Raw genomic sequence first — 19,277 nt, 5'->3', positions numbered from 1 at the left:
CTGGGGTGGCACCTCCGGACCCTGTATTGGTTGAAGGTAACATGGAATATGAGGTAGAGAAAATACTGGATTCCCGTCTGGCTAGACGGAGACTCCAGTATTTGGTTAAGTGGAAGGGTTATGGTCAGGAGGATAATTCTCTGCCTCTGATATTCATGCCAAAAGATTGGTGCTTGCCTTTCATCGGGCTCACCCTGATCGCCCTGGTGGCGTGGTTGAGGGTTTGGTGTTCTCTCCTCAAGGGGGAGGTACTGTTGTGAGTTCATTTTCCCCTTCGTCACTGAGGTCTGGTGAACTCCCTATTCTGGTGAAGGAAGGTAATGAGCCTGATTATCAGGCACCTGAGCCTGATGAGGATGACTGGCTGAGTGGAGTCACGGACTGGATATAAGGCTGCCGACGCCCTTCTGCCCTGCGGGTGATTTCTCTGTGGACTTCTAGGACACCAGTCTGATTCCTGCTCCTCTAAAGCTAAGTTTTTTGCTTTGCCTGTTAGCATTAGTGTTTTGTTTTTGTTTTCCTTGCTTTTCTGTATTCTGCCATTCCCTGCTGGGGTGAGCTGAATCTCCTTTTGCCTGTAGCTCTGTCTTCAGAATATTCCTGAGTACTGACATAGCTTTTTTGAAGCCTAGCGTCTTCAGGGCCTTTTTTTACTGTCAGTTTGTTGGCTCTTATTTTCATAGGGTTTTTCACGGATTGCAGACAGCAGCCTTCCTTTCCTTTTCTATCTAGTTAGCTTGCTTTGCTCAGTCTATCTTTCTGCCTGTGTTAGTATTTTCATCTTGCTTCACCGTCATTATGTGTTGGGGGCTCTGCCTATTGCTTTGGGGTCTGCTCTGGGGCAGTTTAGATTTCCCCTTTCTTTCTTTAGACCTATTTATTTCTCCGGCTGTGATCGAGGGGTCTAGGGCATCGTAGGAACCCCCCACGGCTACTGCTAGTTGTGTTGATAGGTTCAGGGGTCTGCAATCCGATAGCTGCCAACTTCTCTGGCTTTCTGGACTTAGCCAGCATTTCTGTTTTTGCCTCCTACGGTGACTCAATCATAACACTTATGGTTATGCGTCCGTACCTTATTGCTATGCGCCCGTACTTTATAGCTATGCATCCGTACCTTATGGCTATGCGTGCGTACCTTATGGCTATGCGTGCGTACCTTATGGCTATACGTCCGTACCTTATGGCTATGCGTCCGTACCTTATGGCTATGCGTCCGTACCTTATGGCTATGCGTGCGTACCTTATGGCTATGCGTCCGTACCTTATGGCTATGCGTCTGTACCTTATGGCTATGCGTCCGTACCTTATGGCTATACGTCCGTACCTTATGGCTATACGTCCGTACCTTATGGCTATACGTCCGTACCTTATGGCTATACGTCCGTACCTTATGGCTATGCGTCCGTACCTTATGGCTATGCGTCCGTACTTTATGGCTATGCGTCCGTACCTTATGGCTATGCGTCCGTACCTTATGGCTATGCGTCCGAACTTTATGGCTATGCGTCCGTACCTTATGGCTATGCGTCCGTACCTTATGGCTATGCGTCCGTACTTTATGGCTATGCGTCCGTACCTTATGGCTATGCGTCCGTACCTTATGGCTATGCGTCCAAACTTTATGGCTATGCGTCCAGCCTTTATGGCTATGCGTCCGTACTTTATGGCTTTGCGTCCGTACCTTATGGCTATGCGTCCGTACCTTATGGCTATGCGTCCGTACTTTATGGCTATGCGTCCGTACCTTATGGCTATGCGTCCGTACTTTATGGCTATGCGTCCGTACTTTATGGCTATGCGTCCGTACCTTATGGCTATGCGTCCGTACCTTATGGCTATGCGTCCGTACTTTATGGCTATGCGTCCGTACCTTATGGCTATGCGTCCGTACTTTATGGCTATGCGTCCGTACTTTATGGCTATGCGTCCGTACCTTATGGCTATGCGTCCGTACCTTATGGCTATGCGTCCGTACTTTATGGCTATGCGTCCGTACCTTATGGCTATGCGTCCGTACCTTATGGCTATGCGTCCGTACTTTATGGCTATGCGTCCGTACCTTATGGCTATGAGTTTTTCAAGCAGAAGTGTGTGTCGGGAAGGGGTTGGAGGATTTTTTTTTAACTTTTCTTAAGCAGTTAAGAAGAATTTTAGAAGAGCTTGTTTTCCTGAAGAATTTTTTTTGCCGGTTGTTGGAGATCAGTTCCAAAAAAACTCGGTGTGAACTGAGCCTAAGGCGCTGTGTACACTAAGACTTTTTTTTAAAATTTTTGAAATGAAAACTTGTGAAACGTGGAAAATTATGAATTTATTTACACCTGGGTGTTACTAGTCTCCTTACCTAAGGGGCACATTGGCCACGCCCCCAGCGTGTCACACCCAGTTGACAATTTTTCATACAATTCCTGGAGAGATAACAGAGGAGCGTAACAATGCAGAGATTTAATAAGAAATGCCCAGGAATCGATAAATAGGAGAAATATGCTTCTTTGCTTCTTGTGTGATTCCCCCCACTGTAATAATTAAAAAGTTCCACTTCCCTACAAAAAGATGGCCGCAACGGAAAAAATAACATCACGTGACTCAGTTGTCTTAGCTCCCAAGCAAGTCCCGCCTCTACTTTGCTTACTCGCTTTCTGATTGCCTAGACTAAAGTAGTCACGGAATCCGCTCTTATTCGCCGACTCCGGGCGGAGTAGGCGGGATGTACACCCGGAGCCGGCTGTGATTGGTGGATTCCGCTGCCGGTCGTTGGTGACATCGTGTGACGTGAAGGTGCGCTGTCTGCCCTGAGCTGATGTGTCCCATACCAGGAAGTGAAGTTTTTAAGGAGCTGAACTGAGAGTGGAGCAGGTGAGACCCTGGAAGGAGGGGAGCACTGTCCGGGGTTTATGGGGGTGTTACATGGTGCTCGTGTAGAGCACCGGGGACACAGGCACTTATCACGGTCAGACATCTGTCGCGATAGGTCTGTTATTGTCACAACATTCCAAGCATTCCGCCGAGAGATCGTTTTGACAGCAATGTCGTGTTGCTAATGGGGGCCTGAGACGTGGCCCTGGACTGGTGGAAATGGCCTAGGATGAAGCTCGTGAGGGCCCCAGGGTGGGAAGTGTCCTAGTGGTGGGGCTCCCCGGATGTGGGAATAGCGGGGCTCCCTATCCGGATGTGGGAATAGCGGGGCTCCCTACCCGGATGTGGGAATAGCGGGGCTCCCTACCCGGATGTGGGAATAGCGGGGCTCCCTACCCGGGTGGGGGAATAGCGGGGCTCCCTACCCGGATGTGGGAATAGCGGGGCTCCCTACCCGGATGTGGGAATAGCGGGGCTCCCTACCCGGATGTGGGAATAGCGGGGCTCCCTACCCGGATGTGGGAATAGCGGGGCTCCCTACCCGGATGTGGGAATAGCGGGGCTCCCTACCCGGATGTGGGAATAGCGGGGCTCCCTACCCGGATGTGGGAATAGCGGGGCTCCCTACCCGGATGTGGGAATAGCGGGGCTCCCTACCCGGGTGGGGGAATAGCGGGGCTCCCTACCCGGGTGGGGGAATAGCGGGGCTCCCTACCCGGCTGTGGGAATAGCGGGGCTCCCTACCCGGCTGTGGGAATAGCGGGGCTCCCTACCCGGCTGTGGGAATAGCGGGGCTCCCTACCCGGCTGTGGGAATAGCGGGGCTCCCTACCCGGCTGTGGGAATAGCGGGGCTCCCTGCCCGGCTGTGGGAATAGCGGGGCTCCCTGCCCGGCTGTGGGAATAGCGGGGCTCCCTGCCCGGCTGTGGGAATAGCGGGGCTCCCTGCCCGGCTGTGGGAATAGCGGGGCTCCCTGCCCGGCTGTGGGAATAGCGGGGCTCCCTGCCCGGCTGTGGGAATAGCGGGGCTCCCTGCCCGGCTGTGGGAATAGCGGGGCTCCCTGCCCGGCTGTGGGAATAGCGGGGCTCCCTGCCCGGCTGTGGGAATAGCGGGGCTCCCTGCCCGGCTGTGGGAATAGCGGGGCTCCCTGCCCGGCTGTGGGAATAGCGGGGCTCCCTGCCCGGCTGTGGGAATAGCGGGGCTCCCTGCCCGGCTGTGGGAATAGCGGGGCTCCCTGCCCGGCTGTGGGAATAGCGGGGCTCCCTGCCCGGCTGTGGGAATAGCGGGGCTCCCTGCCCGGCTGTGGGAATAGCGGGGCTCCCTGCCCGGCTGTGGGAATAGCGGGGCTCCCTGCCCGGCTGTGGGAATAGCGGGGCTCCCTGCCCGGCTGTGGGAATAGCGGGGCTCCCTGCCCGGCTGTGGGAATAGCGGGGCTCCCTACCCGGCTGTGGGAATAGCGGGGCTCCCTGCCCGGCTGTGGGAATAGCGGGGCTCCCTGCCCGGCTGTGGGAATAGCGGGGCTCCCTGCCCGGCTGTGGGAATAGCGGGGCTCCCTGCCCGGCTGTGGGAATAGCGGGGCTCCCTGCCCGGCTGTGGGAATAGCGGGGCTCCCTGCCCGGCTGTGGGAATAGCGGGGCTCCCTGCCCGGCTGTGGGAATAGCGGGGCTCCCTGCCCGGCTGTGGGAATAGCGGGGCTCCCTGCCCGGCTGTGGGAATAGCGGGGCTCCCTGCCCGGGTGGGGGAATAGCGGGGCTCCCTGCCCGGGTGGGGGAATAGCGGGGCTCCCTGCCCGGATGTGGGAATAGCGGGGCTCCCTGCCCGGATGTGGAAATAGCGGGGCTCCCTACCCGGCTGTGGGAATAGCGGGGCTCCCTACCCGGCTGTGGGAATAGCGAGGCTCCCTACCCGGCTGTGGGAATAGCGGGGCTCCCTACCCGGCTGTGGGAATAGCGGGGCTCCCTACCCGGCTGTGGGAATAGCGGGGCTCCCTACCCGGCTGTGGGAATAGCGGGGCTCCCTACCCGGCTGTGGGAATAGCGGGGCTCCCTACCCGGCTGTGGGAATAGCGGGGCTCCCTACCCGGATTGGGGGAATAGCGGGGCTCCCCGGATAGGGAACAATGGACTCCCCGGATATAGGATTAGCGGGGCTCCCCGGATGTGGGAATAGCGGGGCTCCCCAGATGGATGCCCGATAGCGGGGCTTCGCGGATGGATGATGGCACCAATAGCGTTTTCCAGATGGATGAGAGCACAAACATTGGGGCTCCCCAGATGTCCGATAGCGGGGCTCTGCAGATGGATAAAAGCACAAATAGCTGTTTCCCCGGTATTAATGAGGGCATTCCATATTGAAGAGGGATTCTCCCCCCACCCCCCGCCCCCCCCCCCCCTTCCAGATGGATGAGGGTGCAGACAATGGGGCTTCCTGGATGGATGAGGGAACCAACAGTGGGGTTAACTGCATGGATGAGGGAACTGACAGATGTCTGTCATTGGGCTCCCCAGACAGATGAGGTCACAGACATTAGGGCTCTCCAGGTGAATGTCCGGTAGTGGTTCTCCCCGGATGGACGAGAGCACCGATATTGAGCTTCCGTGGACAGATGGCTGGCGGGGGGGGGGCTTTGACCATTTATCCACTGGCCACATAAAAATCCTGACAGTGGAGGAGACGCCACTCTAAACCAGCAATATCACCCTTTCACTGATTCTCGGGGTGCCCGCTGTGCCGTCCAATTGAAGCAAATGGATCTGTACTGTTTCCATTCTATCAGTTTCCAGGGAAGCAACTGACAAATAATGTTACCAACACCGTGTCTCGGCAGGCAGTCACTCCCTTAAATTATCATACATTGTTTGCTACTTAACAACGGGAATTTACATAAATGGGGAGGAGCCGACAACCAGCGGCACGATGTGTTTGACTTGCCTGTTTCGTTTTCTTCCTAGAAAGGATGACAACTTTAATTCGGCGTGGCCGACGTGGAGACGAGGGGCAGGATAAGAGGGCGGACTCCGATGACTCCAGCAAGGACAAAGAGGAGGAAAGCTCTGGGGACTGTAAGGACATGAGGCTCACGCTCATGGAGGAGGTCCTTCTTCTAGGACTAAAGGATAAGGAGGTACTGGGATGAAATAGCATCCTTCTGCTTCACATTATTTTTCACAAGTGGCAAAATTATACTGGTGGGAGACCAGGAATTGTCACATTGTACATGGGTGTTGTGGAGGGTCGGCATGTGTTGTGCGGTGACCTATTGGCTTTACCGGGTGTTGTGTAGTACAAATGCAGTATTGGGTTATGGTGGCCCAGGCTCTGTTCTCCATATACTGCTGGTGGCCCACCTCTCAATTTCTCTACAGCAGTTTACTTGCTCACCTTTCTCATCCCTCTCTGGCAGCACGCTCAGTATTTCCTCTTTTATGTCTCTTCAAGGGTGAGCTCACCTTTCTGCTTGCTTTCTTCTCCAGCGGCGCGTTCACTTTTCTTCTTTCATCCCTCTCTGACGGCGCACTCACTTTTCTTCTTGCATCTTTATCCAAGGGTGAACTCATCTTTGCTCTTGTATCTCTCTCCGGCGGCACTCTCTGTTCTTCTTGCAACCCTCCAGTGGCACTGTCATTTTTCCTCTTGAATCTCACTGTGGCGATGCACTCACCTTTCCTTTTGAATCACTCTGCGGCGGTGTGCCTTGCCTTCCTGTTGCGTCCCCCTGCAACGGCGCTCTCGACTTTTCCTGTGATGCGCCACATTCTTCTCTCACCTTCTATCCTCCTCCAGCGTCTCGTTCGCTTCTCCTCTCAGATCCTCATCCACCAGCAGGTGTGCTCGCCTTTCCTATTACATCCCTCTGCAGCAGCTCTCTCTCTCCCATCTCTCTGTGGTGTAGCCCTCGCCTCTCACTTTAATCTCCCATTCTACTCTGAGTTGCGTTAGTTTCTCCTCCTCTCATCCCTCTTCTCCCGTCGCTCTGTGGGGGCACGCTCTTCTCCCGTCGCTCTGTGGGGGCACGCTCTTCTCCCGTCGCTCTGTGGCGGCACGCTCTTCTCCCGTCGCTCTGTGGCGGCACGCTCTTCTCCCGTCGCTCTGTGGCGGCACGCTCTTCTCCCGTCGCTCTGTGGCGGCACGCTCTTCTCCCGTCGCTCTGTGGCGGCACGCTCTTCTCCCGTCGCTCTGTGGCGGCACGCTCTTCTCCCGTCGCTCTGTGGCGGCACGCTCTTCTCCCGTCGCTCTGTGGCGGCACGCTCTTCTCCCTGCATAGGGTTTTCATATGCATCCCATGAGCTGCCATGTAGGCTTAAAAGACTTCTGTCCATAACACTGACGCCTCTACATGCACACATGGTGAAAATTGAATCTGACAAAAGTAATAATAAATAAAAACTCTATGAAAATGAACAAATGAATGTCAGACATTGCTTTTCAACCATGCTTCCACAGAATTTTCAAAAAAATAAAACTCATGTATGCGGGAAGGTACGCTTATGTTTGGCCACACCCAGGGTGTATGGGCACCTGTGCTTGGTTTGCACAGTCATTCTGTGCTGATAGATTACCTGTAATGTAAATGTGCAGGCTTAGGAGCTGTGTCCGCTACACATAGAACAATATATGTAACAATTGCAGGTTCAAGTTCCTTGGGGAAGATTAGAAAAATAAAATAAGTACAAAAACATAAATTTCATTCTCTTCGTTTCTGTTTTCTCCATCCAAAAATAAGTCCCCGCGATATCCGTGCGTCCACAAAGTCCGACTTATTAGAATATATTATTTCAGTCGTGTGGTAAACGCAATAAAAAAATTAAAATGCAATAAAAATTGATCAAAGCGGTTTTTTTCCCCCCAAAATGGTACTGCCAGTGTGGAGGTTGATGTCACCCGTCTGGCTTGCGGCTTCACTATGCTTCGCCCCTCAGTGCTTTCCTTTCTGCTGGTCAGTGGGGGGCGCTCCTTTACTCTGATGTGTATATATGTATTTCCCTAGAAACAAGCTCAGTGACATTTTTGAGAATTTTGGGGGCTTCTCTGCGCCCCTTTTAGTGCACAGTAACCTTTTCCTCCTCTGTATCCTGTTAGTAAATTCTCCATGACACAATGTGTCTGGCAGACGCTCGGGTTTCTCACTTAATATTTAACCAGATGATGACTGCATGGGCCTGCGCATTCTCACGGAGGCCAGAGATATCCCGGGGATAGGCTGCAAGTCTAAAGGGCTGTTCCCAGGTGCAGGCTGCTGCTCACATAGTGTTATTGAGGCTGAGCTGTAATACCAGACGTCGCCTGTGAAAAGGAGTGGCGCTATTTCCGGACAAATTCCAGGAGATGAGGCCTGGATTATTATGTGATGACCTGTATGGTGTTTGCATATGGAGGCCGGCTCGCTATAATCCTCGGTCATTCTGTTAATAGTGTAGTGCAGTATTGAGATGGATGACGGTAATCTTCTTTATGACATTGTCCTATTAATAGTTTCTCGTTAGTTTTGGGATTATGATCTAGTATGGCCGTCTTCTCCTAGCTGTGGAGAGAGGCTGCTGCCTCACACCTTGTAATGTCATCCGACCGGCTGCCAGCGTTCATTCTCCATAAAATGAAGTTATGTGCAAAGTGTGCTGTGTGCGAATGCAGGAGGGAGTGGATGTAATTATGTGTGTGAGCATGTGGACATGTATGACTCGCATTCACATACTGATTCTTTTTTCCTTGCATCTACACCAAAAAAATGAAAAACATACTCCGAATATAAAAATTAAGTCACGGAAAAAGCAGAAAGTATGTGAATGAGCAAGGAGGAACGGTCTTCGAGATCTGAAACCGGCGTGTATGAGAAGACTGTGCAGTCCTGACCTAGTTATGGGTGATCGGTGAAAGGTAATCCCAACGAATGCCTTCAACCACCTCGCCCTGTGAGTCCTGTATGTCTCAGTCCTGTAGTCTTGTGGCCATTGTTCGGGGTAAGGTCCCAGACGATCTGGTGTGTTTCTGTAGTCAGAGCTTCTGCACACACAAAACCTGTAGAACCAGATCCAGCAGTGTCCAGAAAGTGGCAGGTGCTCTGGAAGAATGCCCGGACCCACAAAAGAGAAGCCACATTTTATTTCAGCATCCACCGTTTGACCTTAAACATTGGGCTCCTTACTGGGTTTATGCTCCTTATCTACACTGCTCTCAGGAAGGCATGAAGCCAAGCTTTCTTCTCTGGAGAGTTTGCTACCATTGGGGTATGTCTCCACGTTCAGTATTGGTAGCGCTTTGGATGCAGCTTCGCCCAAAGTGCTGCCGACTTTTCTATGTGCTGTGATTCCGCATGTGTTCATTGAAACGTGCAGAATCAACGCATCCTATTCATTAGACTGTGATATTTATACTGTGGAGACGGAGCGTCTCCGTGAGATAAATAGACATGCTGCGGTCTGGAAAGACGCGCTGCATGTGCGTATACGCAGGGAAGCCGGAGGTGTCTCTGCACGCATAGTGGAGAAGGGATTTCATAAAGTCCCCTCCACTATACTGTAACATCTGGACGCTGTGGATATACGCAGCGCCCAATCCACAGCGTCTACTGACCGTGGAAACTTTCATACACTGATATATATCTGTAGGGGAAGTTTGTTTTTTGTTGTGAGCTGATCCATCCGATTCCTACTAGATGGCGGCCAAAAGTTTTCACCGCTTGTTGACTAGATATGCCATAGTGATACCATACACGTCGGAAAGCGGTTGTTTTCTGTCTGTCTCCACCTTCATCTAATGATTGGAAGAGTAGAGTAATCTAATTCTTGACACCTTTGGTGGTTTATCTCACTGGAGCAAAAGGGTTCGGAGTTGTAATTCAGCATGGATGATCCTTCTCTTCTCTCTGACATATGATGATGCGAGGTCGGGTGTCTGTGATAATGCAATAAATAATGCAGTGGTCCTTCCAAAATCAATAGATTTGGACAACTTTTTTTATTCTGTAAGAGTAAAGCCGTGGTGTCTTGAGCCAGGCCCCAAACTACACTGGTGTCTCATTGGCACCTTGCAATTGCTGCATAAAGTAACACAAAAATGTATTTTGGCTTAGCGTACACCTGGCTGCAGTGACGCTGCCGTAATGAGTGGCGCATCTGCACAAGATTTGCATGAGGGACAATGACACTACTTGTCCAAATTTTATTATCCCACCCACAGGAGCATGATAACATGGAAAGAGGACTGACTGGTCTGGGGAACTAATGCCCCATCAACTAGTCAAAGCTCTCATAAGCACAGAAATCAGGGATATTAGAAATGCTTTTTTAAACCAAATTTTTTACCTAAAACCGCTATACAGGGCTGGTCAGGCAGGGAGTTTACTGATACATGGGTGAATGTTGCTGGGTTGGAGGGCATGGGGGACGTGACGGGCCCCCTTTTTAGGAGAAACAAACATTGATTGAGATTTCCATTTTAACCCCCCCCCACCCAAAAAAAAAAAAATCAAGCAAAAAGTGATCATTAGGCCGTATGCTCCCAAAATGGTAACATTAAAACATCGGCTCCACATGGAAGAAACAAGCTCCAGTGATATAAAAATTACCGGTCTGGAAAATGGCGACACAAACCACTTTTAGGGAGGTGATCGGTACCTGTTCCAAATTATATCTAGTTCATACAGTCCTACAGTGGGATACTGATGTAAAGAGGTTGTACTAAGTTTGGAATTTTTTGCCTATTGCGGGAGGTCTGTCTGATGGGTCTCCCACTGATCCTGAGGAATAGGCTATAAAGTGTGAATGGAGCGCAGGTGGAGGATACACACCTCCACTCCATTCTTTCTCAATGGCAGCACCGGAGATGGATGAGTGTTTGGTCTCCTAGGACTTTATCCAACCCCTTTAAAGCTCCTTAACACAAAAACATCCTTAGTAATGTCACAGATACCTCTATATCTGGCTAAACAGCTACTAATGTATTTTCACTGCTATGCTGTCACACACTATCCCTAATGTTTATTCAGTGTTTTCTGACTTTCTCATTATCTAAGCTGTGACCTCATCTCACTCTCCAGATTTGCCTTAAGGGGCTACTGCATTCCCTGCATTTTATACAGGCTACTGTAGTCCATCCTGATGTTTTACCGTGTGACGTAATAGCATTATGGGGAAGCTCAAGATTATGTGAGCCTTGTCTGGCTGATGCAGTCTTCTGCTGTGTGTAAAATGGCAGAGAGCTTTTTTTTTTTTGTATTTGCACAAATTGAATATCAAATTGTTCAAATAAGCCAATGTCTAACACGTTTTCTCAAATTTGACACCTTCAGTTATTTTATGTGTTGATCTCTAATTGGCCACCCCAACAATCAGCTGTTTGCAGCGCCAGCACAGCTGCCAGTGGCCAGTTCAGCACAATTGTGTAATGGCTGTTTGGGGGCTCTGTGGCTCAGGTCCTAGTCACTTTAATAGGAGTTTCAATATCACTGTCATGAAACTGCTAAAAGCTTGCTTCATTGGGAAATTATTCTTCCAATTTCAGAAGAGCTCTTTTACCCCTGAGAAAAGTCGTGTCACTTGCCATCAAAATTTTTTCTAGTGTAGATGCCGCTGTTCTCCTGAATCCGGTGGTGATTTTCTTTCGTTCCTGTGTCTCCCTATTCCTGAGATATGGCCTCCTCTTCCCTGCCTGTAAATCTTGTCTAGATACCTCGATGGCGTGATCCTCAGCTCTTCTGTGGGTGTCTTCAGATAACTAGACCAAATTTACATGCAGGGTAGTGGAGTCTTTATCTCTGGAACGGAGAGGCACAGGAATGAAACAAAAACATCGCCGGATTCAGAACAGCAGGATTTACATCAAGTAAAAAAAATACATATTAATGGCAAGCGAAAAGTCCCCTTTAAGACCTAGCTCAATAGTAGTGATGAGTGAATATGCTCAGAGAAGGTGTTATCTCAACATGTTCTGGTGCTAAGGGTATGTGCACACATAGTTTTTTGTCTCTGCGGATTTTGTAGAGAAAACTGCAGGAAATCCGCAGGACAAAGTGCTGCGGTTTTTCTGCGGTTTTGCCCTGCGGTTTTACACCTCATAATGGGTGAGGTGTAAAACTGCAGCGTTTCTGCACCAAACAATTGACATTTCCATAGGAAATAAAGGTACTGTACAACGCAGCAGAATCTGCTGCGTTTCTGCAGAGCCAAAACCGCTGCGGAAACGCAGCAGAAACCGCAAAGTGTGCACATACCCTTAGTGACTTCGGCGTGCTTGAAAAATATGTCCGAGTCCCTTCGCCTACATGTCTCGCGGATGTTCGACAGCCACAACACATGCAAGGATTGTTGCAACTGTCAAACTGCTGTGAGACATGCAGCCGCCGGGACTCGACCATATTTTTCGAGCACACCGAAGACACTGTTAGCACCAGAACATGGTCTGATAGCGCCTTACCTGAGCATATTTTCTCTTCACTACTCAATAGGCATTTTTAAGATATTACACAATTTTCTCACAATTGCCGTCATTGCTATAGCCCATTGAAGTTTTGGGATGACGCAGGTCTGCCCTTACTGACTGACACATCCGGGACAGGTTGGAGCGATCTGGGTGGCTTGGCACATATGAATAGCGCAGGGTTTTGCAATTAACACTGGGACTATTTACATAGTAAAGACCTGTCTGTACTGGTAAATGTCCCGTTAACTATTCATCCTCCTGGGTGTAAAGTTTCTTCTCCAGTGGTTTAACTCTCTTTGAACCCTCTTGCTTGGGAGTTTACAGCAGCGATTTCGACAAAAGATATTTTCTCAACGGGGGGGGGGGGGGGGGGGGGGCTGATTCTATGTTAAATTATGATACACCAGGCTTTTATAGACCATTTATTTAAATTTTTTTTTATTTTTTTTTTACAAACTAGAGGATTTGAATTTCCAAAATTAATATTGTGTTAGAAGCTGCTTTAGTGATCCTTTAGCACTTCGTAAAGTCATCAATACACGTTGATCTTCGGAGCAGACGCCTTTCTGGTATCATGGAGATTCCAATGTCATTGACTGACAGCAGCGATTGGAGCTGGCTCTGATCGCTGCTTATTCAGGAAGGGTCCGGTTGTATAACCGTGAATGGGGCAGACTGTGACCTGACTTCATACATCCGCACAACGTGAACTACGTTGTATGTCAGAAAAGCCAGCGTTACTATTAAAGGAGATCCTTATTTTGGGAGAACGGGGGCCATGTTTGAGGACACCAATTACCAACATTTGACACGTGCTCAAGCTTCTCTGTTGAATGCTGTCAAATATAGAAAGACCGAAGCATGTGTTTTCTCAGATTGGGCAAATTGGGTTCACCGGACCTGTGACCCTCACCCATCTGGCATTTCATTCTTTAGACCATCCTCCTTTTACTGTAATGCTTCCCCCTTGTGTCTTTTTGGTACAGGGCTACACATCCTTCTGGAATGATTGCATATCCTCAGGTCTACGTGGCGGGATTCTCATTGAGCTGGCTCTCAGGGGGCGCGTAACTCTGGAACCGGCTACTTTGCGGAAGAAACGCCTACTGGACAGAAGGGTAAGAGCCGCTACTCGGCCAATTTTTTTTTTTCTGTAATTTATATGACTGGTGAAATTAAAAACTACAACTCAAGCTTTTGTTACGGCTGTGTGGATGGTAAGAAAAAAAAGCTAATTTTAGAATAACGTAAAATTGCCCTTTCCTTAAGGGGTTAAAGGAGCAAGCACCCATTTAAAAGAGATCGTTCTTGGGATAAGGCGCGCGCTTTTCTGTAAGTGATACAGGAAGTCTTCATATTTCCTGGTACAATGAAAAATCTATTTTAAAAAAAATGGGCAGCGTTCCAGACAGCACACTCCAGTGTGGACTATCTGCCGAGGCCGCTTATTTCATCCTAAGAAATCAAAAGGTTCACACTTCTTGAAGGTTTTATTCAAAGTCAGCTGCGCAAATACTAGATTCCACTGGAATTCCTTTAGGCTGTGTGCACACGCTGCGGATTAGGTGCGGATTCATCCGCGCGGATTTTGTAAAATCCGCAGGTGAAACCGCAGGTCAAAAGACCTGCGGTTTTACCTGCGGATTGCTCTGCGGTTTTGCCCTGCGGTTTTTCATCTCCTCAATGGAGGAGATGGCAAACCGCAGGAGAATCCGCAGAAAGAATTGACATGTCAATTCTTTCTGCGGATTGAAAACCGCAGATAATCCGCGCGGAAAATTCCGCACCGTCTGCACTGCGGTTTTTGATTCCCATAGGGAATCATGGTACTGTACAAAGCCGCTGCGAAACCGCAGCAAAATCCGCAGCGTGTGCACACAGCCTTAAAGGTACTGTCACACTTAGCGATGTACCAGCGATCCCGACCAGCGATATGATGCGGTCAGGATCGCTGGTACATCGCTAAGTGGTCGCTTGTGAGCTGCCACACAGGCAGATCTCACCAGCGACATCACTGGGGACGGGGGTCGCTACTTACCTGTCACACTAGGCGATCCTGCGTCCTCCCGCCCGGCTCCACGCTCGTCTCTCCACAGGAAGCGCTGCAGGAAGCTGACGACAAGAAACAGTCCTGGACGTTCTCGCGCGATCAGCGATAACCAGCGGGGGAGCGGGTCGTTGGTAAATATCAGACACAGCGATATCGCTAGCAATATCGCTATAACGTCACCAGTTATAGCGATATTGCTAGCGATATCGCTTAGTGTGACAGTACCTTTAGTCCGTCATCTCATAATCCAGAAAGTCTAATCGGCACTTGCGTCCAGCAATTAAAACTTTGTTAAACTTTCCAGATGGTTTATAATACTAACAGCTTTCACAAATGAGACTTTCCAGATAATGACACATTGGAGATAAAGAAGAATAGTGTCGGTGACGTATGGTCTCAGACTCCAGCCCTCCTTCCCCATGGCCCGCTCCCGGAGCCTGCACTGCAGTGTCCTTGCTCAGGGTGTGGCAGTGTGACCTTATTCCTTGTATTTACTTATGTGTGCTCAAAGGAAGGCACATAGTGTATCCGGCAGCGCAGCCACCTGTTGTTACGACTGCACCCTTCTATCACACACGTTCTCTTACCCCTTACACATGGGACCAGGGGGCATTATAACCCTGCAGAAGAAGTAGTAGTTTTAACACAGCTATTGCTAATCTAGACGATACAAATACTCTAAATGGAATCACTACTGCAGTACAGGCCTCTTTATATATTACGATCACTGCAGTCTCATTTCCCATTAGTGGTATTAAGGGTGATTGAAGATGGTTCTGCTTAGAGGGGGTAGGAGGGGAAAGTCTGTCCGTCTTCCCAGGAATGGATATCCCTGCAAATTCACCCCAAGGTTAAAATGTGAAATGCTCAGAACAACTGCAAGAAACCCAAGAGCTACATCTCGGACTCTAAAGGCCTCAGCATGTTAGATGTTAAAGTTCATGACTATACAGATAGATAAAGACTGAGCAAGTATGGATTGTTTAGAAGGTTTGCCAGTAGAAAACAATTTCTTTGTGTGCTGATAACTGAGTCAAGAGAGGGCAGTTATTCTAAAGGCCCTTTTACATTTAGCGATGCACCAGCGATCCGACCAGCGATCCCACCCGGTCAGGATCGCTGGTGCATCGCTAAATGATCGCTAGTGAGCTTTCATACAGAAAGACCTCACAGCGATTCAGCAGCGACGCAGCGCACGATACTTACCATTCACACACAGCGATCCTGCGTCCTCCCGCCCGCCTCCAGCGTCGCTCGTCGTCACAGCAGGAAGTCTCAGCAGGAAGCGCCCGACGAGAAATGGAGCCGGACATTCTCGCGCGATCAGCGATGGACAGCGGGGGAGCCGGTCGCTGGTAAGTATCACACATAGCGATATCGCTAGTAATATCGCTATAACGTCACAAAACCAGTGACGTTTTAGCGATATTGCTAGCGATATCGCTTAGTGTAAAACCCCCTTAAGACCCTTTCATAAGTATTGATAACCGGCCTTACAAGCGCTCATAAGGATGCTCAATCCTGATAATTAGCCCTTATAAAATTGCCATTGATCAGTTGTCAAATGAGCAAAATGCTCATTCTTAGGCTGATTGGTTCTTTGACATGGCCTATGCATCAAGACCAAACGATCATATTGAACTGCCCGTGTCAAGTCCTCTATATCATATTTCAGCGGAGCATTCATTGTCTATAGGTGCTAGAACGTCATATCTTAATCTAAAGAGATCTTCAATTTGCCTCGTAGGTGCTACTAAAGTCAGAAGCACCAACAGGAGACGTTCTGTTAGATGAGACCCTTAAACACATCAAGGCAACCGACCCTGCGGAAACTGTACAGAGCTGGATAGAGTTACTCACCGGTAAGATTTTTGGAGGTGTTAACAATCTCAAGACCACGGGGTACTTAAATGGCCACTGTGCCAAGGGGGTTTATCAATTGCCTTGCTGGCAGATCATTACAACCACTTCTTGGGTACTAAGCATGCAGGTAGGCTGTATGACTGACCTACCATAAAACAGCTTGGAATACCCCAACCTGCAGGGACCACATGCATAAAACTTAAAGGCTGGGTAGGACACCTGATGTATATTCAGTATTTGCTTAGAGTATTACTGGTGCTTTTGTAATATTGGTCTTTTGATTTTTACCAGGTGAAACGTGGAACCCTTTCAAGCTTCAGTTCCAACTGAGAAATGTTCGAGAACGCATCGCCAAGAGCTTGGTAGAGAAAGGAATCTTGACCACAGAGAAACAAAACTTCCTGCTCTTCGACATGACGACCCACCCTGTCACCAACACCACAGAGAAGCAACGACTGGTGAAGAAGCTTCAAGAATCCGTTCTAGACAAGTGGGTGAATGACCCACATCGCATGGACAAACGGACACTGGCCCTCCTTGTACTAGCCCATTCCTCTGATGTCCTGGAGAATGCCTTCTCCACTCTGGCGGATGACAAGTATGACATGGCCATGAACCGATCCAAGGACCTCCTAGATTTGGATCCAGATATGGAAGCCACGAAACCCAACTGCACAGAGATGATCTGGGCCGTGCTATCTGCTTTTAACAAATCCTAAGATTTGTGGCTGGCGGGTGGTGGAGTTATAACTGCATCAAAGAATTCACCCATTCTCCAGGACGATCAGCTGGGTGGGGGAATACAAAGATCGAAAACTTTGCTTGAACGTTGACTTTGAACCTCCAGCCCCCTGGGTATCCTCTCATCTGGTACACCTTAAAAATAGCTGGTGTCGGTCAAGCACATAGAAGCAGTGAACTGTTTTTTGTTTTTTTTTGTGAGTGGGTGGAGTAAAATAATAAAAAAAAAAAAAAATAGGAGTTGCTCAAGAATTGAAACATCTTGGATAATTCTGAAGTCTCTGGTGATTCAAGTACCAGTAATACTATGGTACTGTGCGCTGGTACGAATGTCTTCAAGATTAGGCAGTGGAGTACCCACCTCTCGGCCCATCTGGTCTCCAGTCAGTGACCGATGTATGTAGTTTGTCTCTTGCTCACATTTTCTATGATGAAGAATCAAAAAATAAAAATTCTATAGACTTTTTGAAGGATATACACCAGTTACACCAATGCAGCCCATGAGTTTTTTTTTTTGTTTTTTTTGTTTTTTTAATTCTTTTTTGTTTTTAGGTCAACTTGATCTCATGAATGATTTACCATGTAGCTTTAATAGACAGAAAAAAAAATAAACAGAGGTCTCCAATGGGACCTTTGTGATTTATTTATGGTCTCCATGAAAGTTTTACCTTTCCTGTCTGTTGTAATGTAGGATTCAGGACCATTTTTTGTTAATATCCAGAATCTACTAGTTGGTTTGAGTGCCCATCAATTGGACCACAAGTATCAAGTGGTTACTTTTGCACCACCCTACATTTCAGACTATTGGAAGATCTACACCACCATTCTCTTGTGGGATTTCTATGGATTTCTTACCAGGTTCCTCTATGGTGACCATTTCCTAGTGGAATCACAAGTATGGATCATCCACTGGTTAGACACATAAATCTTACTACTTTCCAGCAAATAGAAGAGTCACAGCTTCTATAACTTTCAAACCATGACCTTGGCTTGGATTATCTATGTATATCATTGTTCAGGATCACACCCAAGCCAAGAACCAGGTCATCAACTTTTGGGAGTTATATTAAATTAATGGTCCTTTTCACCCGCTACTGGAAAAAAAATTTGGACTGGCTTCCGGATCGTGTTGCTGGCAACTAATGCCTACTGTAGTCTGTCCATCACTATTGCTGACTAAGACCAACTTATTTGCAGCTGGCAGGTTGTTGGGCTGCTCTCTCGGTGGCAGAAGGGTGGGTGCCTCTTCGGATGCTACTTGGTTGAGAGACTCTCTCCATTCCAGGTGGTTTTACGGCTCTCACGGTGGCAGAGGGTTGGGCGGCTCTTTTGATGCCAGTTGATTAGGCAGCTCTCTGTGGCCCTGTTGGGCTACCCTCCCGATGTTCCTTTTATTTTTGGTACCACGATGAGAACAAAATAACTGGATTTTGTCTGATTTCATCATCCTCTTTAAGAATATCAGAATTTGCCCCTTAACACCCAACTTGTGACCATCTGACCTAGCAGGATCCAAATTGTAATGATGTTGCCAGTTTTTGCCGATTTGCTTGGAGCAACATTTGCTACTGCAAACATATGACTTGTTGCATTGGTTATTATTGTGGTGTAACTTGAAGCTTGTGGGCCCCAATGTGAACTCTCCAGAGCCCACATCTATCATGGATCTTCATTCCCATTAGTCTCATATGTCCCTAAGGTACATTTTGGGATTACAGGCTCCAAGGCCTGGGGTGTAATACCAACCCCTGTACCCAGTATAGTTAAACTCCTGTTCTCCAATCATAAGGGGTAAATTTTTTTTAATTTTTTTTTTTTTTTTTTTTTTTTTTGCAATGCTCTGGAGGAAACGTTGAAGCTTTTTTGTGAAGCTTTCTTTATCAAACCATTATATTGTTATTACGGCAATTTTCGTTAACTCTTCTGTATATTCTTTTAATTAGATTTAATATTATGTTATGATTGAAAACCTTGAAAAATATTTTTTTCTCTTTTTGTAAATCTTTCACGCAGTGGAACGAGAAATCATTGCACAAGGATTATTTATGGAGTGTTTTGTGTGGGCCGGCCGGCCGGGACTATGCCTATGGAATTCTAGGGCCTAGATGCCCAACCTGGCTTCCGCTGGCTGAGGAGTATGGTTTGGATGATGGCATACAAGGATAATTGTGCACACAGGACCAAAGTGATCATGTATTTGTTGCATCTATGAATTAAGTATCTTTCAAATAAAACTGTATAATATTTTAATGTCCGAGTTTGGGTTATTTTACAGTGATATCTTCGTGGTTTTTTTTTTTTTTTTTTCTTTTATTATACACTATGGACCAAAACACTAACAGGCAGCAAGTTAC

General features: G+C 48.3%; 1 protein-coding gene across 4 annotated transcripts; it reads left to right on the top strand.

Moving 5' to 3' along the window:
* Positions 1-2,637: 2,637 nt before the first annotated feature.
* Positions 2,638-19,173, top strand: GOLPH3L (golgi phosphoprotein 3 like). 4 transcript variants are annotated; one of them, XM_073567234.1, is made up of 5 exons: positions 2,638-2,853; positions 5,808-5,976; positions 13,256-13,387; positions 16,067-16,181; positions 16,474-19,173. In XM_073567234.1, exons 2-5 carry the CDS (start codon positions 5,809-5,811, stop codon positions 16,899-16,901), a joined length of 843 nt encoding a protein of 280 aa, XP_073423335.1. In that variant the 5' UTR covers positions 2,638-2,853; position 5,808; the 3' UTR covers positions 16,902-19,173. The 4 variants fall into 4 exon arrangements, with proteins under 4 accessions (XP_073423335.1, XP_073423333.1, XP_073423334.1 ...); XM_073567232.1 differs by having other exon boundaries at positions 2,640-2,853; positions 5,804-5,976; XM_073567233.1 differs by lacking the exon at positions 2,638-2,853 and adding an exon at positions 2,861-2,968 and having other exon boundaries at positions 5,804-5,976.
* The last annotated feature ends 104 nt before the right edge of the window (positions 19,174-19,277 follow it).

Source organism: Dendrobates tinctorius, unplaced genomic scaffold, assembly GCF_039654945.1.
Source record: "Dendrobates tinctorius isolate UK_male_01 unplaced genomic scaffold, ASM3965494v1 ptg000019l, whole genome shotgun sequence".
Taxonomy (NCBI): domain Eukaryota; kingdom Metazoa; phylum Chordata; class Amphibia; order Anura; family Dendrobatidae; genus Dendrobates; species Dendrobates tinctorius.
This window is presented reverse-complemented; position numbering and strand designations above follow the sequence as displayed.